The sequence below is a fragment of the Dendrobates tinctorius genome, unplaced genomic scaffold (genome assembly GCF_039654945.1).
Source record: "Dendrobates tinctorius isolate UK_male_01 unplaced genomic scaffold, ASM3965494v1 ptg000129l, whole genome shotgun sequence".
In the NCBI taxonomy this organism is placed as follows: domain Eukaryota; kingdom Metazoa; phylum Chordata; class Amphibia; order Anura; family Dendrobatidae; genus Dendrobates; species Dendrobates tinctorius.
The window spans coordinates 35,339,559-35,364,978 of record NW_027361797.1 but is presented as its reverse complement, the minus strand read 5'-3'; the positions used below and the strand labels follow the sequence as shown (position 1 = coordinate 35,364,978).

At 41.1% G+C, this 25,420-nt stretch overlaps 1 protein-coding gene across 1 annotated transcript in view; it reads right to left on the bottom strand.

Moving 5' to 3' along the window:
- LOC141047856 (uncharacterized) overlaps window positions 1–25,420 on the bottom strand; it is a 359,889-nt gene that overhangs the window by 243,636 nt on the left and 90,833 nt on the right. Inside the window, exons 23-31 of the mRNA XM_073543184.1 lie at window positions 24,151–24,389; window positions 23,066–23,188; window positions 19,699–19,876; window positions 14,905–15,042; window positions 13,191–13,205; window positions 12,241–13,035; window positions 11,895–12,082; window positions 3,652–3,809; window positions 676–921 (exon numbers count right to left, since the gene is read on the bottom strand). Coding sequence (XP_073399285.1) covers window positions 676–921; window positions 3,652–3,809; window positions 11,895–12,082; window positions 12,241–13,035; window positions 13,191–13,205; window positions 14,905–15,042; window positions 19,699–19,876; window positions 23,066–23,188; window positions 24,151–24,389 — 2,080 coding nt within the window. The remainder of the gene's footprint in view (window positions 1–675; window positions 922–3,651; window positions 3,810–11,894; window positions 12,083–12,240; window positions 13,036–13,190; window positions 13,206–14,904; window positions 15,043–19,698; window positions 19,877–23,065; window positions 23,189–24,150; window positions 24,390–25,420) is intronic.

The following is a 25,420-nucleotide window of genomic DNA, read 5'->3' as shown; positions in this document are numbered from 1 at the left end:
GTTCACCTTTTCTTTTTACCAAACACTGGGGATACCAATGGTATTAAGGTAAGGAATGGTGCTCATACTACTGTACACCCTGTCTTTTTGATTTAATACTCAAGATTCCAGAAGTGCTGAGCTAAGAAGAGTCTGCTCATATTGCTGTCCACCTTTTCTTTCTTAACTAATAATGGAGATTTTGTGAGTGCTGAGGTAAGAAGAGTCTGCTCACTCTGCTGGCTATTTGGCAATCTGATCTATTAGTTTAGATACCAGAACAGCTGTGATGATGAGTGGCTACTCACACTTGTTCACCCTGTCTATCTTATCTAATAGTGGAGATAACAGCACACCTGAGAAAAGGAGAGGCTGCTCACACTGTCTGTCTTATTCACTACTGTGCACCTGGTCTATTTGATCTAATACTCAAGAAACCAGGGATGCTGAGGTAAGAATATGCTGCTCACACTAGTGTCCACCCTATCTGTTTGATCTAGTACTGGAGATACCTGGGGTATTGAGGGAAGAAGATACCGCTCACACTGCTATCTACCCTGTCTTTCTGAATGATACAAGGTATAGACATCTTCCTTTAGTTATTTATTTTATTCTATTTCCAGAAACTTCTTTTAAGTAATGTAAACTAATCATTTTCTGCAATAATCAATTATCTAAGATATTATCAGTCAATACCTGTCTTGAATGATGTAATACTTCAAGGGATCATCTGCATTTGGTGAAGGCGTTGCATAACAGGTCCTCATTACAAGAACGTAGTCAAAAGCATCTCCTCCCTGAACAAAGACTCCAACGTACAGCATTGACTTGGTAGACAGCATAACTTCTGTTCCTTCATATGGAGTCACGTAGCTGCTGTCTTTATAAAGAGCCATGTATGCTGTGAATTGTCCCGTCCCTCCAACAGTGATATTTGTGGAGCTGTAGGTATGAAAAAGTGAACATGTGAATTCTGCCACATGTAAGTGTATTAAAACAATAATGGAAATAGAAAAATTGAAAAAGTGTGGTTTGCTTAGAAACAGCATTACTTTTATTTATGACCTACATGTGGTATTTCATTTCAGTCAGACATACTAGAATTTTAATTGGAGACCAAGACATAGAGAAGAATAGAACTATTTCTGGAAAAAGCATACTCTTTACGAGATCCTTTCTTAGGCTGGTTTCACACTTGTGTTTTTTTGCGCTGCAATTTTAGGCATGCGTTTTTTTCCTTATTAATAACATGGGTGCGCATTGGCATGCGTTTGTATGCGTTTATGTGGTGCCCCTGAGGCTCAGTTGCCACAGAGGTACTGCACCTTCTCCTAAGGTGTGGTGCCCCACCATCCAGGTAAGTTGGAGGCTCCTGACCACGCTCCAACACTCGCACCCCACACAATAGAGTAGTTCAGCAAAACCACATTGCGGCTCCTTGCTTAGAGATAAGCAGAGCACCTTTGGTGGTTCCCTGCTTGGAACACTAGACGTGCTGGGAGGTGGGTGGAGTTGAGAATACATATAAAAGAGCGGGAAGGTTTTAGGATTCATGTCAGTCAGTCTGAGGTCAGTCAGGCTGAGAGAGGAAGCCACTCGGAGAGGAGTGGGGATCCCTGGAAGAGGGAGGGCTGCAGCTGCCTCAGTGATCTGAGCCAGCTGGCACGGGAAAGGAGAGAAGGAGAAAGACATTGAACTGAAGCCTGAGCTTCCATAGGAGGGAAAGACAAGTACGGAACGTAGGAGTGAAAGGGAACACAGAGGATGTGGGTTAGAGGAAGAACCCTGCCTAGAAGTTCTAAGCGCAAGGCCGGGGCCCGGTCCCCGAAGTTGTATGGACACTAATGGTTCTGCAGCAGACACCGGTGGAGTAGTGGGCTGTAAATGCACTACTCCCATCTAAGACTTGGGGCACAACAGCAACATGGATAGAGAGCAGGGACTCAGGAGTAGAGAGTCCCCGAAGCAGGCTACAGCTGTCTGCCGTACAAGTAGAGTTCTTGGGAACATCTGTCAGGTGGAACTCCAGTGTAACTCAGTACTAGGAGATCTTCACACTTAAAGGCGCTATAGAGGAGACGTTCAGAAAAGGCACATAAGTTGGCGAAGTGTGGAAGGGAGCATTCCATCTTGCCTGGAGGTTGACTGAGTCCCTGACCCAGAGGACACGGCACAGAAGCGGACACTACAGACTGTGAGTAAAGCTTTGGAACTACATGCCCTGGTGTCCTCCATTCCTTCCTGCGACCGTCCGCCTGGTACTGCTACATCCCCTGTGCCAAACACTACACCATCTAAGTGTCCCTTCACCTACCCTGCCCTGGGACAACTGCCCTGCCTGTGGAGGGCTATAACATCATTGCTGCACCACACGATCTGTCCCGCAGGATCTGTGTGCAGCTTCGGCTTAACACCTCCCTTGCCGAACACCACAGGTGGCGTCACAAACTATTCATCTAACTACATTCCACCATTCATATCTTCCTTTTACTTGGGCGCCCAGGGCCACGGTCCGGAACACCACTGCTGTGACACATCCCACTGATACCGGCCCGGTACCGAGTACCCCACCGCCCTGGGAGGGCGACCCATTTGTATGCGCATGCTTTTTTTTGTAGTGTGCGCCCGGGCACACAAAATGCATTTTGTGTTGCATTTTTTGGGCGCCCAACCTGTCTCAAAAAAACACATGCGCACGCAATGCGCACAAAATTCACCCAAACACCCATTAAAGTCTATGGGTGTGCTGACGTGCGCATGGTCATGCGCACATTAGCGCAAAAAAACGCATGCACAAAAAACCACATAAAAACGCATGATGCGTTCTTTATGCGCATTTGCACTGCGCACACAGTGTAGCGCAAAAAAACGCAAGTGTGAAAGTAGCCTTAAAGGGGGTTTCCCATGAGCAAACTTAATTTTAACCCACATTTTTTTACTCAATAGATCTTTGAACAATAATAATTTCTGCAATTGGATGTGTTTAAAATAGATGTTCCTGTGCTGAGATAATCTTATAAATGTGCTCCTGCTGTGTACTGTGTAATGGCCGTGTCTGACCATACAGAGACATGGTCTGATCATACCACATCTCCTGGGCAGGGGAGGAAGCAAAAGAGAGTATACAGACAGGACAGGAGGGGATCACAGCTGCTGTTCTCTGTGAGGTAAAACATTGCTTATAAACAGACAGTGAAACGTTTTGTCTCACAAAAAATCAGCTGTGATCCTGTGCTGTCCTGTCTGTATACACTTTTGCGTCTTCCCCTGCCCAGAAGCTGTGGTATGATTAGATAATGTTTCTGCATGGCCATCACATGGTGGAATTAAATGTTCTGGATTCTTTGTTCCTATAAGAGATAAGCAATTTTACATTCCCTATACACTTGTTTTGCCAGCATAAGATTTGCAATTTCTAATTCCAAAAGACATCTTGTCTGGTCAATTTGTTGGTTATGCAGTCTACACAGACTGAACACATTTTGCTACAATTTTTTGACTTACAAAGTACTATATTATGGGAACTGTATTACAAAAATGAGGCCAATTTTCCCAAGAAGATGCACTCACCCCAACCACAATGTGTGACGCGTGACTACATCCTTAACTTGCACTAAGTGGACCACATGCAATTTAAATAGGTCAAATAAAGAAAAGTAGTAAATTAGTTACCTAAAGAATGGATTCACTGCCATGTTCAGACTGACCATCATATCCAGCGGGTACACACAATATATTGTCACAGTCACTTCTTCATCTCTTTTTATTATCCCAATAGATTCCAACAAAAGTTGCATTGTGCTTTTATAAGTTACATGGGTTCCATTTTTCTACAGAAATATAAGATATAACCAACAAATGAATCGGAAGTTTATATAACAGTAAAATACTAATATACTGTATTTTACCCATAGTTAACCCATTTTTTATAATAGAGTAATAAACAGTTACTCAGTGCTTAATAATTAATAACTAAAACTACATATGTCTTCAGTTTGTTTGAAAATGACTGTATTCTCATGTTTGTTTTTTGCAGTTGCATTTTTCTATTACAATTCACCTGCATAAAGATATATAGTAAGATTCGGGTCATCACTGCCTGTTGAAACTCATAAGTGTTTAAAAAAAAATTGTTGGCCGCAGACAGCCAGTATTTTACTTTTCAAAGCGTTATTCCCATGTTTAGAAATTATTACTTTTCTATGGAACTTAGTGATTGGTGAAGGACAGATCTCGGGACCCTACACTGATCTCACAGGGGATTGCACCACTACTCATTCATTCTCTATGTCAGTTTGTTAGGCAATCCCTACATGTGTTGAGGATGTCTAACAGCCGCGAGATATGCAGCCGCATGGACTCAAACAAATTTTTCTAGCATGCCGTAGACCCTTTGTTAGCACATGAGCATGCTCGGATAACACCTGTACAATACTAAGGAAATCCTGAAAACCTGACCTGTTGGGGGCTGTGAGGACAGAAGTTTGGGAAATACTGCTTTATGTGACGGTCAGAGATAGCCAAACAAAGTGCTCAGCTTTTTTCTGGAAGTCACATAGAGAATCAATGTAGTGGTGTTGCACATGGCCTACCACCACTCCTTTCCGATGGGGTTCCCACTGTTTAGACCTCCACCGATCAGCAATGTATCTTCTATCCTACAGATATGGAATACCTTCTGAAGATGGAAATAATCCTAGTGATTACCATCTCAGTCTTTCATAGTTGAGACAGGAATAACTCTGTTCAGGTTCTGTCTAAAGGTGGTGAGGCAAGCAAAACATCCAGCTATGGCTGAGCTTCTCTGCTTTGATGACTCAGAAAATCATGACTTTTTACGGGAGTTATGGAAACAGTGTATCTCATTCACACAGGGTTGTTTATGTAACCCCAAAAACAGCAGTTATCACTGTGTAACATGGGCAAATAAGTGATTCACCTAAAAGAAATAACACATCTGGTATTGAGTCAGACCCATTGGTTTTTGTTGAGCCAGTGGAGAGGAAGTTGTCCATGTCAGGTTGCTGATGGTTTAATGAAAACCTGGCACTCAACTTAAATGCTTAAATGGAACAGTTTATTTGTAGTACCAAACAAAACGTTTCGGTCAGTGCAGACCTTCATCAGTTACGTGCTCAAAGATTGTGTGTACTTAGATTGGAGGGCGCTTTTTGTATGTCCCTGTAAAGCCAAATGTCAGTGTGCTGCTGGAGCGCAGTTAAGTCTTATCTGTCTGGCAGGGAAAGCGCAAGCCTAGTCCTCTTGGACCAGAGCGTTAGTTACCTTTTTTTAGCCAGATAACATGGACCTGATGTTTGCCTACTAACCTTTTTGATCAAAATACTGGATTTGATACATGTCGGCCTCTGATATGGGCCTTTAACTGTGTATATTATAGATTATCGCACAGTGTCCCTCCTGGTAAGGGCAATCTTATATGTTATGTTAGTATATTGTTTTATACCTGTATCCCCTTTTTTTAAACTTGACTAAATAAAGCATTGGAATTTTACTTACCCTCTGGATCTCTTCATTCAGCAATTTGTGATGTAAGTCTGAAAATTGTGATTATTTGATTTGAAGTGCCAGTCATTAGTACTTTTAGACACTTATGGATCTATTTGTTCTTGAAATAAGTCATGTTTGTGTAATCATTTACAGCCTCTTAAGAAAAAACATAAAGACCCTGATTCATTATTGACTGTTTTTTTATTTTTATCTTTGTCTTGTGATATCCCTTGCTTTTTTTGCGACAAAATCTTCAAAATTTTGTAAGCATTTTGAAGAATTTTGCAAAATCAATGATGATTTTTTTTGGTCTTTTACCTTGTGAATGTAAAATGTTGGATGTTAGTCTCCAATTGCATAAAGTAAACTTAGACAAATTTCGACCCAAAAATTATCATTAGTAGCTTTTTAAGTGACTTCTTTTGGTATTGTTATATTCCTTGTCATTTTTTTAAAGAATTCTTTAATATGACTTACGCAGGTTTTTGAAGTTTGTGCAAAATCAAAAATGCTTTTTTATTTTTGTCTTCTATTTTTTTGGCACTCATTTAGTGCAAAAAGTTGTATTATCTGCTAAAATGTGACAAAATTTGCACAAAAAAATTTAGGAGTACAAACAACATCCATGCAGAAGTTTTGCAACTAGTCGCACTTAAAAAATCAACTTCACATAGTTGAAAAACAAAAACCACATCCACAATGGTGAACATAAAAAATATAGTAAGCACATATAAAATAGACTTTAAAAAGCAACAAATTAAAAGAAGATTTTGGTGCAAATTAAAAACTGTCTTAAAACACCAAAACTAGACAAAAATAATAAGGCATTAATTAATTGGGATCTTTGTGCTTTACTAGGGCACTGAAGCACTACAGAGCAAAAAATTTTTCAACATTTCGAAAAAGCTTAAATGATGAATTATGGTAAAACATCAACACAAGGAAAAGCATGCCGAAGCAGTTGAACAAAAAAAGGATGAAACCAAATAAAACTAAATCAAATGAAATAATATATAAGGCGCAAATAGAAAAGTCACAATTAGAACCATTGCACTGTACATTCCTCAAAAAGGAGCAAAGACAAGGATATATGGGAACCTGATGTGTAACGACCGCGGGCGCCAGGAGAAACTTCAACTGGATGTTCGACCTCAGGCATCCAGTCGAAGCTTATTGCAGAACACAGAGGCCAAGCAGCTAACGTGTCGGTGTGCATGTGACTGGGGGTTCTCAGTATTGACATAATGCACTCCCATCGCTTGCACGCTGAAGTCAGCTGTTGGCTTCAGAAGAGGACGCCGCACAACGAGGGAGATGAAAGAAGATGAGTATAATGGTTTATTTTTGTCTATGCAATAAAATAAAAGAGCAGCAGAAAGGGGGACATATACCAGGATGGAGGATATATATACCAGGATGAGGCCCAGGATAAAGGACATATGTACCAGGATGGGGCACAGGATAATGGCCATATACCAGAATAAAGGACATATTATCAGGAAGGGGCCCAGGATTAGAGACATATACCCAGATAAGGGATATACCAGTATGGGGCCCAAGATAAGAAAGATATTACCAGGATGGGGCCCAGGGTAAGAGGCACATACCAGGATAAGGAACATATTACCAGGATGGGACCCAGGATAAGGAAGAAATTACCAGGATGGGGCCCAGAATAAGAGACATAAACCAGGATAAGGGACATATTCCAGCATGGGGCAAAGGATAAGGAACATATTATCAAGATGGGGCCCAGGATAAGAGACATGTTACCAGTATGGGACCCAGGATAAGGAAGATATTACCAGGATGGGGCCCAGAATAAGAGACATAAACCAGGATAAGGGACATATATCAGCATGGGGCAAAGGATAAGGAGCATATTATCAAGATGGGGCCCAGGATAAGAGACATGTTACCAGTACGGGGCCCAGGATAAGGAAGATATTACCAGGATGGGGCCCAGGATAAGAGACATATACCAGCATAAGGGACACATTACCAGGATGGGAAACAGGATAAGGGACATATACCAGCATGGGGCAAAGGATAAGGAGCATATTGTTAAGATGGGGCCCAGGATAAGGGACATATTACCAGGATAGGGCCCAGGATGAGGAAGATATTACCAGCATGGGGCCCAGGATAAGAGACATATACCAGGTTAAGGGACATATTACCAGGATGGGACCCAGGATAAGGGACATATACCAGCATGGGGCAAAGGATAAGGAGCATATTGTTAAGATGGGGCCCAGGATAAGGGACATATTACCAGGATAGGGCCCAGGATGAGGAAGATATTACCAGCATGGGGCCCAGGATAAGAGACATATACCAGGTTAAGGGACATATTACCAGGATGGGACCCAGGATAAGGGACATATACCAGCATGGGGCAAAGGATAAGGAACATATTATCAGGATGGGGCCCAGGATAAGGGACATATTACCAGGATGGGGCCCAGGATAAGAGACATAAACCAGGATAAAGGACATATTACCGGGATAAGGGACATATTACCAGAATGGGGCCCGGGATAAGGGAAATATACCAAGATAAGGAACACATTACCCAGATGGTGCACAGGATAAGGGACATATACCAGTAAGAGGAATATATATATATATATATATACACCAGGATGGGGGATATATATATATATATACCAGGATGGGAGACATATATGTATATATCGTGATGGCGGGGCTTGTCCAAATCTTGATGATGACTTTTCTCTTTGGCCACATTCTCACATCTGTGTGATACATCCTAGTGCTGTCCTTTTTTTTCTCAGGCAGCACACAGACCCTAAGGTTTCACTACGCCATACATACATCTGTTTTGAAAACAGATACATGTCTCCAGTCCATGAGACTCAGATTGTATCCTGTTCTTATCTGTTTAAATGATCAGACTCATACATTAAAATCTATGGAGATATGTATAAAATGGATGACACACTGAAAATATACTTTGAACTTCAGTTTTACACTCAAGTTACATCAGTTTTTAGGCTTGGACAGTCTATCTCCTACAGTTTTTTAAAACAGATGCAACACAGGTGAAAAATGAAGGCAGCACGTATGACACATGAGAGAAAAACAATCCATTTACAGGGATGTAAAAATAAACATGGATATGTGAAAGTAGCCTTACTTGCATGGTCAACTTTAGTAATCAAGAACACAGTTATAGTAATCAAGGACACAGTTATGTGAGGTGTTTGGCGAACACATACTGGAGACATAATGGTTACAGATTATTTTCCTAAACAATACTAAAATAAATGGTTATGCTATAAGGGACACTAAACAGAAAATGCAAAAAAAGGAAAAAACTGTTTGCACAGTTATTTTGACCACAATTTATACAAGCTGTATAAACATGAATGCTTATTGGCTGGAGCGAATCAGGTGATGTGTATTTGTGAGGTGATGAGGGTGCAGCGTAAGGATGCCACACCCTTCATCAAGGTGGGCAAAATTATTATGTAGCTTGTTTTCCTCAGGCAAAATGGGTCAAAAAGAAATTTATCTGACTCTGAAAAAATAAAAAAATGTTAAGTCTTACAATACTTTTGAAATTGCTAAGATATTGGGGGATCACAGATCAAGCAAAAGTTATGTTTTAAACAGTCAACAGGGTTGCAAAAAAAGCATTGAGAATAGTGATGAGCGAGTATGCGCATGCTCAGGTGATCTCCGAGTATTTGGAGTACTGGAGGCAAAAATATTATTTTTGTGGAAAAAAATATGATTTTTTATTTTTATGGCTCTATGTTATAAACTTCTGTGAAGCACTTGGGGGTTTAAAGTTCTCACCACACATCTAGATAAGTTCCTTGGGGGTCTAGTTTCCAAAATGGGGTAACATGTGGGGAGTTTCCACTGTTTAGGCACATCAGGGGCTCTCCAAATGCGACATGGCGTCCGATCTCAATTCCAGCCATTTTTGCGTTGAAAAAGTCAAACGGCGCTCCTTCCCTTCCGTGCTCTGCAATGCGCCGAAACAGTGGATCACCCCACATATGGGGTATCAGCCTACTCAGGACAAATTGAAAAATAACTTTTGGGTTCCAATTTCTCCTGTTACCCTTGGGAAAATAAAAAAAAATTGGACCTGAAATAATTTTTTTGTGAAAAAAAGTTAAATGTTCATTTTTTTAAACATTCAAAAAATTCCTGTGAAGCACCTGAAGGGTTAATAAACTCCTTGAATCTGGTTTTGAGCACCTTGAGGGGTGCAGTTTTTAGAATGGTGTCACTTTTGGATATTTTCTATCTTATAGACCCCTCAAAGTGACTTCAAATGTTATGTGGTCCCCCAAAAAATGGTGTTGTAAAAATGAGAAATCACTGGTTAACTTTTAACCCTTATAACTTCCTAACAAAAAAAAATTTGGTTCCAAAATTGTGCTGATGTAAAGTAAACATGTGGGAAATGATATTTATTAAGTATTTTGTGTGCCATATCTCTGTGATTTAAGGGCATGAAAATTCAAAATTGAAAAATTGCGAAATTCTAAAAATTTTCGCCAAATTTCAGCTTTTTTCACAAATAAACGCAAGTTATAGCAAAGAAATTTTACAACTATCATGAAGTACAATATGTCATGAGAAAACAATGTCACAATCACCGGGATCCATGGAACCATTCCAGAGTTACTGGCAGTAAAGGGGTTAGCGAATATAGCCTGGAGGGGTCTCCAAATATTAAAACATATCCTTTAATCAATTATTAAAAAGACAAAAATCACAAACAAACCAAATAAAGTGCTCGTGCAAACCAGTGCTCATTTAAAAATTGTTTGGTCTTACCACTGTTGACGGACAAAAGATCTAGGCCGCCTTCCGGAAGTACCTTGCCGGGAGATGGATCCAAACAAGGGACAGGGGAATATATATGGGGAGAAAGAAGTAAGTGGTATGTAAAAAATTTCCTAGACTCCCTGTTGTGCCCCAGTATTGCTCCTGTCCTAACAAGGACAGGCCCCACGTGGACCCTATAGTGATACCTCCAATGATATGGGGTTGAATGCTCCCTACGCGTTTCTTCCCCAATGGTGGGGATTCATCAGGGTAGTTTATATAAAGATTTGGGAAGTAAGAAAAAATTAATCCTGTCCGTAAGTCAAAGCAGGCCCTGCAGTGGCAAGGTGCCAGGTCAGAGAAAGTGACTGCTCAAGTCACTGTCAGAGTGACTCCCTCTATATTCGCTAGTTAACGCCTGAGGGTACTTTGAATGGTAGTGAGAACTTCACACCATAGCTGACATCACAGTAGAGGGATTAATTTAAAAAATGGTCTGTTTTGCTGTCACTTATCATTTTATCACATAACTTTTTCAAAATGTTACAAAAGATGCAACTTTTGATGTAAGTGTATAAAATCACACTAGGGGAAACTGGAATAGAATTGTGCTCAATTTTACTACTTGTTAAAAAGTCACAACTGATGAATCAGATTACAGCAGTAGGAATTTCTAGACTCCACCTACATAGCAGGAAAAATTAAAAAATCAGTCGCGCACATACAAAATAAACTTTAAAAAGGCACAGATAGAATAATAAACAAAAAAAGGCGCAAAACTAGACAAAAATAGGCCAGAAGGCAACAATGAATCAAGACCCAATATTTGTTATGAAAAAAGGAACCATCACCTACTTGTGCAATAGGATAAAGTTGTCATGGTTAGGACATGGTTAATGTCCTGTTCTCGCAGGGTTAACGTTTGCCGGCCTCTCTTTGGATCTGGGAGGGGTATTTATACTCACTCCAGACTAGGATTCCCTGTCAGCTATACTGTTATTCTGTCTGTGTGTCTGACCCCTGGTGTGCGTGTATACTGCATTGCTTGTTTGCTTCCCGTGTATGACCCGGTCTGTCCCCTCACTCTGTTCTCTGTCTCACATTTTGGTACTATCGTCTTCTCTGGTTCTGACCTCCTGGCTTGGCTATCGTTACTCTGTTACAGTTTGGCCCTATTGTACCGTCTATTGCCCGTTCTGGTTTTCTGATCTATTGCTACGTCCTGATTATCCGCTCTGTCTAACCCTTTCGTATTGTCGTGCTATCTCGTGCTTTGACCCGGCTAAATCTGGTTTACGTCTCTGCCTATGCCCATTTGGTAACTTGTCCCGTAGTTACCTTTCTAGGAGTTTTCCTTCAGCTCCTAGGTCTGTGGAGCTTAGGCCACGCCCCCAGCAGTCACGTGCTTCAGGCCCTGTTAGTCTGAAGCACGCATCCTTACCACTGCTGCCCCGCTCCACAGGTATCTTTTGTACTCAGGACATGCGCACTGGCTCAGTGAGCAAGTGCAGTGCGGTGTTCCTGACAAAAGTGCAATAGCTATTTGAGGTTCCTTCCAGTTTATATTTATGATATCTTCCAGGAAAGGCTCTTACCTGGAGAGATGATGACCATACACTGGCACACACTGATTGAGTCACAATACCACTTCTTAGCATTGAATGTGTGCCGCTTAACCATATTGAAGCATTTGTACCACAACCCCATTCTGGTGCGCAACTTTCTGGCATACTGATACCCCCTGCCAATAAATGCTCCACCCATATTGGTCTAGGTGTAAAAGCTATCGTGAAAATGCCAAAAGTCACAATTATTTTTGTATAACTTCAGAGATGGGCTTAAAATATTGTGACTTATTAAAGTGTTTTACATCAAAATTCTGGTATAAACATCTTAAAGAATTATCTCACAATCTTTAAAGAAAAAAGAAACTATTATTACCTGTGCAATAGGATAAATAACATGCAGGGGTTCCTTCCAGTTTATATACATGATATCCTCCAAGACAGGCTTTTATCTGGACCGATGATGACCATAAACAGCAGGATCCTACATAGCTGGCACAAGCTATGCGATTCACAATACCATCACTTAGCATTGGATGTTTGCCATTTAACCACATGGCGGCATGTGTGCCACAACCATTTTGTGGTGCACAACTTTCTGGCATGCGAACACCCCCACTGCCAATAAAGCGATACCATCCATATTTCGAATCGTCACAGTTAATTGGGTAATAATGCATATTGGATGTACTTCTCCAGGGCTCATCGAGAACAGTGTGGTCTGAACATGGATCAAAACAAGCGTAAGACCCGAGTGATTTTGTGCACTCATTTCCAAGGCCACAAGCTCCATTTTTGCATTCATCGATTTCACAATGGAAACCATCTCCATAATAACCGTCCTTACAGACACAGGAATAGGAGCCGTAGTAGTTAATACATGATGCAGATGAATGACAGCTGTTTAGTTCCGGACTGGCACATTCATCTAAGTCAACACAGTGGCCCATTAAGTTGTCAGTGAAACCACTTGGACAAACACAAAAATAGGACCCAATAGTGTTTTGGCACATGCCTGTAGAGCAATTATTTGACCAAGAGTAGGCACATTCATCTTCATCGTCACATGTGAATCCATCTCCAATGAATCCATCTTTGCAGTTACATTCCACAAAGCCAAAATATTCTTCACAATTAGCATATGAAAGACACTTGGAGCAATCTCTTGCGGCTGTTAGAAACAAAACACAATCAAGAAAATCACTTTAGTGCACCTCTTTTCACCAAAAAGGAAAATATAGAACATCCTCTTTACGCCTCCTCCATTCCCCCATCTTCCCTCTTATCTATGCCCTGGCTCTTAAAGTCAATAATTGTGATACTTACATGAAATATTCACAGCTGAAAAAGAAACAAAAAGAACAATAATCAGTACATTCAGGTATATTAGTGTATAATATGATAAATATACTGTATAAGGAACAGAAAATAGCCTTGGCAACTGTAGGGATGATCTGTTTTAAATAGATGGTAAATACAAAGACTTCTTATCTAGGGTTGTTAAAATTGGCATTTTTTCCATGAATGTTCCCAACCTTTGCCCATGAGTTGTTATCGCAGTATTAGGGTATGTCCCCACAATTACAGATGAGCAATTTTTCAAAATTTGGTTCGGATTACGATCACAGTATTTGCAATATTCGCCGAACATAGCCAAACGCCACTAGAGTCAATGGGCGTATAGATGAGCGAATGTGCTTGAAAACGATCGTCAAACATAAATTCGGCACAAATAGGGTCCGAATATGGTGCGAATATGGTAAATTCGGATACGGCGCTTGTTTTCCGATCATATTCGCTCATCTCCACCTACAATATCTTTTTGATTTGGATTCTCCCTGAAAAAGAGTTAAATTAACACTAAAAATAATGAACATTTACACAGCACTGTAAAAACAACTTGTTGTGCACATGTTCCATCATTTGTAACTTCTTTTAACTGCTTGAGCGTCTAAAAGAACTGACCTGACTCAAACGCCAACACTATCAAATATAAAATCTAAAAAAAAGACATCACAACTCGCAAAAGGATGATGAGGAAAATGACAAAGAGACAAAGAAGATGCTTCATGGTAAACTCCACCAGAACTTTCTTCAAGTGTCTTGTGCCGGCATCTATAAGACACCTCGTGCACATATTCTAAAGGGTATAATCCTTCTTTGTCATCTTTTCTGTCGTTCTTGTGGCACCTTTGCCATTGATGTCTTTTGTTTTTCCTTTAGTATATAAGATATTATCAGTTGCCAAGCAAAAATAATTATCTGATCACGTTTTTAGTCTCTATATGGCTTTAGAAACATTAATCGGCTTAAAGAAGTTAGAAAAGATGGAAGCTAGGGTTAGGGTTAGGGTTATGGTTAGGGCTTGACATGGCTGTGCATGTGGTAATTTTTTTTTAATTGTATTGAGTGCATTTTTTAGGTGTGTTCCAGGCAGAATCCAGCTGAAAAAATCTTCTTGTTCATACCCTTAAATGTAATCTGTCAGGAAGATTTTACTCATTTACATTTATTTTCAATTCTTGATTTTTCAGCTCCGGCACATCAGATTACTACAAGGCAGACATGATTTTTAACGTTGTAGTACGACTAATGCTGCATTCCCACGATCAGCAATTGGTGAGTTTTTATTGTTGTAGATTCTCTGCACCACTTTTAAACCTATTAAGTAAAATTTTTCAAAAATATGCAACATAAAAACTCACCCAAAGCTCATCTTTGGAACGTAGTCTTGTACAATCATGACATCAGTTTCAGTAGCAAAATCATCTTGACAGATTCTCCCTGATTTGATTGAATCTTTAGTGCAATATATGCAGAATATTTACTAAATTAAAATCTGAATACATTTGTTTACTCACTAGTATGTGATCAATATCAATCCACAATGCTAAGGGTGGATTCATACATCAAATATTCATTGCGTAGCTTTGACAATTGTGGCATGGTTTTGACACAATAAAAATGTTTTTTCCAAATTTTTATAACTGCAAGAAGTAACGGATGGATTTATAGTTAATGGTAAAAGATAGTAAAATACCTGTCAACCCCTCCACTCGTAAAGAACATCGACTTCCTGCATGTATCACTATAGTCCATACTCCATATGCTGGATTTTTCAGCAGATACATTGATCCCCAAAGTTCTGAAATGATTGGTTTAGGTGGAGGTTCAAGAGCTGCACATAAAAGAAATAGATATATAACAATACAGCAAGTATTTTGTCTGTGAAAGAGTAGTCGCTCTAAAAGAATCAATTGCATTCCCTGTTGGCTAAAGGCTCATGCAGACGTCCTTCCTCGCCCTGAGAAGGAGCTAAAAGCGAAACGTACGTTGGGGTGAGAGGGGACACTCAGTCTGCTTCATTGTTAAGGTTATTGCTCTTACCTCCATTATGACACCCTGATTATGTGGTATGATATACCTTCTTTCATTGGAATCTTTTATACTTATGATACCACCCTGTTTCTGTGTTTCTGTGAGATTAGAGATAGTGGGAGTTTATTTTGTCTTACCACATTGGATCTATATCAGCAATTACTAGATAGGGACTGTATCCCTTTATTGTACTTTACAGTGGCAAGATTTTACTTATATGTATAGGTGGAATCTTTAAGTTGATATATCTCTACTGTATTTATCTAGTTGTTACATCTCCTGTTCATTGTATGGTCACTGGGCCTCGATCTCTCCTTTATATCCCACATGTATTTACTTGTATCATTTTGTGATTATCATAATGATATTGAACATTATCCTATATATTCCTGAATCGGAATGGATTGGGGTTCCCCCTTCTGGGCACTCTGTGATATCTTTTTTTACATTGTTTTATACATTTTTAAATAATTGAAATAAAATATTATTGTTTTAATCATTTAATGGTTCTCTTCTTTTGGTAAGCAACAAGTCCAAAATTTGGTTTAACATGTCTACTTGAAGTGCCATTGCCTCTTAGTACTTCCAAGTCTGTCCAATCTTGGACCACAATGCACAAATTGGCACGGACATCTGCATGAGCCCTAAAACAGACAATTTTTACTTCTTTCTTCACACAACAATAAAAAAGAAAAAAAAGACAGAAAGGTTGTTTTTTTTTTTCTTTTTTTCACACAACAATAGCACAGATACACTTTCTCAAGACTGAAATTGTAACTCCAAGAAGGAAAAGTCGTGAAGATGTGAAAATCACTAGATCGATAAACATGTCAATAATCTGCAAATGATGATAGCCTGAAACAAATTTTTCAAAACATTTCAATTCATTATGGAGTATGAGCGCCACACAGAGAAATCTCCACGCTCATAGCCTTGGCTGCTATCAATGAGGTTATAAATGTTTGTCTGAGATATGTTCTGCCATTCTGAATGCACTTTAACCCCTTTTCGACATCGGGCGTACATTTATGCCGATGTCGGACTCCCTCCCTTTGATGTGGGCTCCGGCACTGAGCCCACATCTTTCCCAGGACGTCAGCTGTTTTGAACAGCTGACATGTGCCCGCAATAGCCACGGGTGGAATTGCGATCCACCCGCAGCTATTAACCAGCTAAATGCCGCTGTCAAACACTGACAGCGGCATTTAACAAGCGCTTCCTGCAATCACGCCGGAAATACGCACACCGGTGACTCGCGTCACGTGATCACAGGTCAACGATGTGTTGGTATGACAACCGGAGGTCTCCTGGAGACCTCTATGGTTATCAGTGCCGGCTTGCTGTGAGCGCCACCCAGTGGTCGGCGCTCATAGCAAGTGAGTAAATCTGCTGTATAAAGGTGATCTGATCATTGCTTCTGTGTAGCACAGCCGATCGGGTTGTGGCAGCTTTTAGTCTCCCATGGAGACTATTGAAGCATGTCAAAAGTAAAAAAAAAGTTTTAAAAAATATAAAAAATATATAAAAGTTCAAATCACCCCGTTTCACTCCATTCAAAATAAAACAATAAAAATAAAATCAAACATACACAGATTTTATATGGCCACATTCAGAATCTCCCAATCTATCAATAAAAAAAGGAATAAACTGATCACTAAACCGCGTAGCGATAAAAAAAGTCAAAATGCCAGAATTATGTTTTTTTTTGTTACCGCGATATTGCATTAAGATGCAATAACGGGCGATGAAAAGATCGTATCTGCACCAAAATGGTATCATTAAAAACGTCAGCTCGGCATGCAAAAACTAAGCCCTCACCCAACCCAAGATCACAAAAAGTGGAGACGCTACGGGTATCAGAAAATGACAGAATTTTTTTTTAACAAAGTTTGGAATTTTTTTTCACCACTTAGATAAAAAAGAACCTAGACATGTTTGGTGTCTAGGAACTCGTAAAGACCGGGAGAATCATAATGACAGGTCAGTTTTAGCATTTAGTAAACCTAGTAAAAAAGCCAAACAAAAAAGAAGTGTGGGATTGCACTTTTTTTACAATTTCACCGCACTTGGAATTTTTTTCCCGTTTTCTAGTACACGACATGGTAAAACCAAAATACAAAAGTTATGGCTCTTTGAAGAAGGGGAATAAAAATGAAAACACAAAACCGATAAAAGCTCCAGGGGTTAAGGGGTTAACAAATCATCAAGATACACTGCTGGCAGCTCTGGTTGTGATTGTCAACCAGTGACTTCCCTTCTGTTATTGGTGAGAGACAAGTCAGGAGAAGTTTCAGGCCATGGTAGCACGGTTAGGCTGCTCGAAGTAGAACATGCTCTACAACTTGTAGCCTGGCGTTGCTGTGTTTAAAAGCTGCTTCAGCCTCCATTTCATTGATGCGTTTAGGATGAGCAAATAACAGAATGAAATGGATAACAGAGCAGATAATGTAAAAAATATATGTAACTTTATTATAACAATTTTACATAAAAAAATAAAGAAACATAAGTATACCGTAACTATATAAAATTCAAAGGGCAGTGACACCTTAGTGCCACGGTTGGGCAGAGTCATAATACCTAGGTACAATAACTAGCAGGATGTAAGCGTGGACCCGGGTCAAGCTATTTGGTCAAGGCAATGTTCAGGAAAACCCATTAAGGGCTTTTATTTTTGGAGTGAACTACAGGATGATAGTGGGGCAGTTCACTCCCTCCAAGGCGGGTTTTACCAGATCCAGCGGGTCTAATAGGACTCCATCCGCGTACTGGGGGATCCATATCAACCCTTGCATATGATCCCCCTCACTACCTCACATGTACAGTAAGCGAAAAGTGAATGAAACTATGTGGCTTAGTGCTGCCATCATAATGCAACACCAAACGCAGCCTTAGCAATTATGGTCCTACTCCAACCACAGTATAAACAGATTGAAGGGAATCCAGATTTTTGATACATAATTGGAGTGCAGAGGCAGAGACCCTGGTTCTAGTGATGTCCCACTTACTGGGCTGCTTACTACAGTTTCGATAAAATCACTGATTTATCATCAGGAGATATCACTGCCATATAGTCCTCCATATTCTTGAGCTCTGCATAACCCCATCCCTACCTTTGATTGGCAGCTTTCTGCCTACGCGTTTTGTACACAGAAAGCTGCCAATTAGAGGTGTGGGCAGGGTTATACAGAGCTCAGCATTCAGAGAATTGCTAAAGAAAACACCGATTTTATCAAAACTGCAGAAAGCAGCCTAGTAAGGCTGGTTTCACACTTGCGTTTTTTTGCGCTGTTTTTTAGCGCAAAAAAAGCATGCGTTTTTTTCCGCATGCTTTAACATGGGTGCTCATAGGTGCACATACACATGCGTTTGTACACATTTGTATGCGCATGCGTTTTTTTGTAGTGTGCGCTCGGGCGCACAAAATGCATCCTGTTGCATTTTTTGTGCGTCTGACTTGCCCCCAAAAAACGCATGCGCACGCAATGCGTATTTTTACAGCAAAACACCCATTATAGTCTATGGGTGCGCATACGTGCACATTGTAATGCGCACGTATGCGCAAAAAAAGCATGCTTTTTTTTAAAAAAACGCACCAAAACCCGCAAAAACGCACCCAAACGCATGATGCGTTTTTTTCATGCGTTTGTGTGCGCAAAAAACGTGCAGCAAAAAAACGCAAGTGTGAAAGTAGCCTAAGTGACACATCGGTGGAAACAGGGTCTCTGTTCCTACATCATGTTGCTATCAAATGGGGAAGCAAAATCCTGGTGATACTTTCTCTTTTAAACATATGAGACAGCATGAGGTGCTTATCTCAGGATTCATGCCTTTTATCAATGATGTAGAGGTTTTTTCTAGATGTAAACAGCCACAACAGACTTGCCAGGAATGTCTTAAAGGCCAGTAATCATTGATTAAGCCGTTCCTAAAAACTGTTCTCCAGCTGTTTGCTTTAAATCGATTTTAAGAATACGTACATTATTTTTATATACTTTTAACATGTGACAGATCTGCAAATCGGGGCGGAAACTTGTAGTTTCAGATAAAATATCGTTTAAAGATTTGGCTGGTGACCATAGCCAGAGAAGAGACAAGTCCGGCACCTCCCCTGGTCAGTCTCTCTGCACCATGCCAAGTGATTGACAGGTTTCTTCCATGTTTGTACACAGTTAGAGACCTGTCAATCACCTCAAGCAGCACTGGGAAAAGCCAGTCGGGGGCGGTGCCGGACTAGTCCCATCTCTGACATTAAGTCCCCAGGCAATTCTTTAAGGGAACTTGTCAAGAGGTTTTTGCTATCACATTGGTGATCAGCATTATGCACAGTGATTTTATCAAAACTACCAGAAGCACCATGCATTATTATTATTATTTTTATTATTTGCTTCTAGAGCACCATAAATACATGGTGCTGTACATGTGTTGTAGTATTTTTACATGTCCATAGGGTACTTACAATCAGGCCCCAATATTTGTATGGAATAGATCACTCCATCTGTGGTTATTATTAAGGATGTAAAATTGTCTTCTACAGCAAAGCCGACATAATTATATCCAACTGTATACTCCCCCGAGTAGAGGCGCACCGAGCTGTTTAATGGTCTTGAAAGGGTGAGGTCCAAGTAGTGAAAGACCTGAAAATGAGACACAATAAAGAGTGAAGTCAAGTTTGAATAAGGCCACATTCACACGTTTAGTATTTGGTCAGTATTTTCCATCAATATTGTTAAGCCAAAACCAGTAGTGGGTGATAAATACAGATGTGGTGATGTGTTTCTATTATACTTTTCCTCTGATTGTTCTGTAAGGTTCTAGCAGGAACGCGGGATGCAGTGATGGACAGGAGGCAGAGCAAGGGTTGACAGATTTATTAACAGGGAAATACTCCAAGCAGGGAGGAAAAGTATTAAACAGTGGATTAAACAGAATAAAAGGCAAAGGATATGGTGAAGTGGAGTACAACTGGGTCGCCCTCCCAGGGCTGTGGGGTACTCGGTAGCGGGCCAGTGTCAGGGGGATGTGTCACAGCAGCAGTGACCCGGTCCGTGGCCCTGGGCGCCCAAGTAATGGGGAGATGTAGTTATTGGTAGAAAAGTTTGTGACGCCACCCGTGGTGTTTGGCAAATATGGTGTTAGTCCAACGCTGCATACAGATCCACTGGGACTGATGGTATGTGCAGCTTAGATGGTAAAGCTCCCCACAGGTGGAGCTGTAGTCCCAGGGCAGTGTAGATGTAGCTGGCACGGGGATGTAGCAGTGCCGAAAGCGTAGGGAACAGACAAGACACAGCGGTTGCAGTTTCTGTACCTTTACTGAGTATATGCAGTCCAGAGTCCTGATTACAGATGGTATTGGAGCAGGTTAGCCTGGAAGCAGATCAGGATTCTCTCTCAGCAGAAGGGCTGTGCAGTCTCCTTCCTAACGCTTTGTAGTGTGAAGCACTCCAGTACTTAGTTACTCTCAAATGACTCTCTTAAGATGTTCCTAGAACTATACTTGTATGACAGACAGCTGTAGCCTCTCTCGGGGACTCCTCTCTTGAGTCCTGGCTCTCTATTCAATTGCTGTTGTGTCCCAAGTCTTTGCTGGGAGCAGGGCATTTACAGCCTCCTCCTCTGGTATCTGTGGCAGGACCGTTAGTATTCATACCACCGTGGAGACCAGGCTCCAGTCTTTGCGCTCTTGCGGTGAGGGAGCTCTCCTCCCGGAGCTCAACTTCCACCCCGCTACACACGTCTGCACACGTTGACCTCCTCACACAATCTGACTACTCCTTCCTCCTGACCCTTAGAGAGCACTCTGCTCCTCAATTCTGGTTCAGAGTTCCCCCTGCTGGCCTGGAGTGGAACTGTGTTGCATATATAGGTAAACTGCTGGAGAGACCCATCACTGCTTCCAAGCCTGGCATTACCATCCCCTGGAGGAAGGCAAAGCCAGTGTGGCGACCATACCCCGGGGGGCACCACACAACGTTTCAGATAATAGCAGTTCGTTAGCACTTGTGTCAGGTAGACCTTAAACTGCAGCTCCTGCTGCGGACTCAATAGCACCGACAACGGCTGGCACGGTGTCCTTTCCAGTAAAACATTGTAGCACAATGGTCCATCTTCTGGCAGCAGTGGTCGGTCTCCGGTTCCTCCCACTGTCCCTAGTCCATATACTGAAGTGGCCTACAAGGGTACGGACCATGGTACTGTCTAAGCCTGACGTGAGTCCTGCACAACTCTCCTCACAGCCTTTGTCAAGCGAGCCCAAATTTGCTGACGGTAATATGGGTCACAATTCTGTATGAGCCCACAGTGGCTCGGCAATTGTTTACCGGCACAGTCAGGATGCAAGTGTCTGTCCTGTCCCCGGTCACTCTTACGGGGCACGTGTGTTGTACTCACGGACACGGAACGTTCTGCACCTTGCTTTCTGTTAGTCACCGGCACACCCTGCACGTTCCTCTCCCTCTCTGGTCCCCACTGCTGGCAGCAAGGGATGGTGGACGCTGGCCTGCACAATGCTGGTGCTCCCCGGATGGAGCACTTCACTCCCTGGCTGCTGGGCACACTTGGCTCTGCACTCTCTGCAGCGGTCCCTAGTCTCCAGATTGCTGCTGGACACGCTTGGCTCTGCTCTGTGTGCATGGCTCTGCTCTGTGTGCACAACTCTGCAGGCAATGGGGGCCCTCTCTATGCGGCCTATTACAGCACCGATACTCTGTGTTGGGGACAGGGGAAGCAGAACGCGCCACTCACCGCTGTGTGATGCTCTACGTTTGCACACTTTCTCCTCTTATATCCCTGCTGCTGCACGCGCTTTCCTTCGACTCTCCCCACCCTCCTGGGACAGCAGGAAGGTCCTCCACCCTAGTGCTTCCTTCAAGCCATAGGGGAAGGTCCATCTCACTCAGGCTTTCCCCTAGGAACAGTGGATGCAGCCTCTCAAGTTCCGGTCCCGTCACGCAGGTACACGCTACCTTTTTGTCCCCCTTACAGTTCCACTCCTGGTTTTGGCTTGTTACAAATACAGATGTAAAAACTCACCAAATACTCAATGTGTGTACGTGGTCTAATAGGCAGCTTAGCTAAAGTTGGTAATTAGGTCTTTGTTAAACAAGAATTTTAAAGCCACATTCAGACGTGCGTGTATCACGGTCCGTACACAGTCTGGTTGTGGGTATCTTGACCCAAGCTTGACACTCTCATACATGCCTATGAGGCTGTCAAGTTTGGGTCAGTTGACCCACTGTCAGTCCATACCCATACACCGACCATGATACACAGATGTCTGAATGAGGCTTAAAGTGAAAGTGCAATCAGGATTTTATATTACTGGTATTTTAGGTGTATGTGCACATTTTTGGGCAATTACTATGCATAGCAACCAGTTCAAGCCATTTTCCCCCACTTCTCTGCCCCTTAAATGGTCTTAAAAATCCTTTTGCACAGCATTTTAACATATTTTACACATATTGTAATATTTTGCTGCTGATTTTCTCTGTAACTGAGTCTGAGTATATTTGACCCAGTTACAGAAAATTTGGCCTCTTGCCTAGATAGCAGATCTAACTTGGCATCCTTTGTCCTAGCAGCTCCTGTTCTCTCCCCATATTCAAGGGGCACATGTTTACTGGGTCTAGAGAAGAAAGCACTATCAATGCTTCATACACTCTACACACAGTGTAGCCCCTCTGCTTCCATTTGGATAAATGATTCAACTAATCACTGATCCCATTTGTCCCTAAAATGGAATGGACAAGCGGAATATCTGAAAGGACATGGGAAAGACGCCTAAATTACCCTTAACGAATATAACTTATAAATTGATTACTTACTTTATTCAGGTCAGACAGAGAAACTTGAAAGACATGTCCAAAACTGGCAGCAGAAATATCTCTATAGATAAGAAAATCTGGATTATTTATGGATCCGCAGAGGCCAGTTATAAGGAAGAATACCTGAAAAGAAAAAGATTGGAAGAGTTTTATAAACATAATTTATTAAATTATAAAAGCCCTATATTTGTAAACCCTTATAGTTTCAGGTTTTATTGATGATCTTTATTCTTCTACTGTAAAAAATCATCAGCGGCATTATCAATAAATTTCAATTCCGCCCATTTTTAATGGTCAGTATAATGACAATCGATCCCCCCAAGGTGATGTTTGAAAAGAGATTTACAAAATTGGAAAAATTAGGCAGCTTTCTTCTAAAAAAATGCACTACACATGCCCATAGAATGGGTCAGGTATTACATCTTAGCTCCATTGAACTAGACACAATAATTGGACAAAAGTGTCACTGTTTATGAAAGAAAGCAGTCATGTGTTTTAAATCCATGTGTAATCCTTTTAATAAAGACACAAAAAAAAGATGCGAGAGAAGGAGTGGTCTCGAATAGAGTTGAGCAAATTTTTCGAAATTCGGTTCTCATTACCATCATCGGCGAATATTAATTTTGCAGAATTCGCCAAACACAGCCAAACTTCATTGGAGTCAATGGGAGTAGAAATGACCGATTATGTTCGGAACTGATCATCAAACATAAATAGGGTACCAATATGGCATCAAGATGGCAAATTCAGATTCGGCGACCAATTTAGAACATATTCGCTCAACTCTAGTCTCTATACATCAGCCTGTGTGTGAGACTCATGCTATGAGAGGAAGAGGAGCATTGGGGGAGTGGGAAGGAGGGTCATCTAACTGATCAAAGCAAAAAGGAAAAGCCCAACCACACCTGAAGAAAATGAATATTTATAAAACAGACTGAGGACAGAAGCTCATGTACAACACTCCGAGTCCTAACTTAACTGTATTTAATACATTTCTACCTATCTAAAGAGGCATTGTAATTTGCTTTATAAAGATAGAGCAAATCTATTATTATCGACAATGTAATACAATATTATTATTGTACCTGAGATCTTGAGAATGCTAGTAGTGAGTATATATGGTTTATTAGGTCTGTATCCCCATAGTCTAAAGCAGATGCATCTGTTAGTACCAGAATGAAAGAATTGGGTGGGGTGTTTTCCAATGCCAGTTTAAGTCCCTGCATGGCCAACTCCGGACAGTCACCACCTCCGGTGGCTTCCAGACTGTTAAAGAATTCATCAAATTCTTTGCTTGATTGGGTTATCCTAACAGGTCCAACAGCTAGGAAATCAATGAGAAAAAAAACAATTATAATATCAATACGAGGAATCCCCACCTTGCACAAATTGTATCTGACTCATATGAAAGTTATTGGTCACATAAAATGATCCTGCAATGAAGTAGATATAATTAAGGGCTCGGCAAAGGACGAGCAGTCCAGTCGCTTTCATGCCTTCTTTTTCACTGTTTTATCAAGATAGTACAGGGTGTTTTACTCGCTACTTGGAAAAATATCTGTAAGTTCTAAAAGAGACAATCTATTGTATTGAAATTTGCACTGGTGTTTTGAAACAGTTGTTGAAAATGTCCACCATTCACATCCAAGCCTGCACGCGCTATTCCATATTGTTTACTGTATTCCGTAGCACTTCTGGGGTCATAGCCTGAATTTCTCGCTGTATGTTCTCTAGGAGTGACTGTAATGTTTGTGGCTTGTTATTGTACACCTGATTCTTGAAATGGCGCCAAAAGAAAAAAATGGCAATAGCTAATGCTTCCACTTGATTGAGCACTTTTAATTCCTGAACAACAGTGACTCTGTATAGGCGAACACGACATTTCTTGGCCACTTGTTGACATGTGGAATACGACATGCCTGTCTCCTGGGAAAGCATGAGCAACGATTTACATGGAGATGCCAGAAGTCACTGTTTCACATCTTGAATCTTTTCCTTAGACATTTTTGGACATCCTCCATCATACCTATCCGGTGATGTTCCTGTACGTTCCAACTCATTCACCAATGACAGAATACATGGTTTGGTTGGTGGATTTTGACCTCCAAACCTCTTTGGAAGCTCACTATGGAAGCTCTTTAGAGACTCAGTGTTCTAATAAGTTTTCAATGAAAGCACGCTCCTCCAAAAAGTATCTGTACTTTGTTAGCAAATGAAGAGGGAATTCAGCATGAGTGAAATGCAAGTACCACACAAAAACTACCGATGCACAGAAAGGTGTGCGGCAAGTCTCTCTCGTAGTGGAGACGACCGGCGGAGCAACAAGTCAGCAAAACCATTCGGCGTAATGATCTT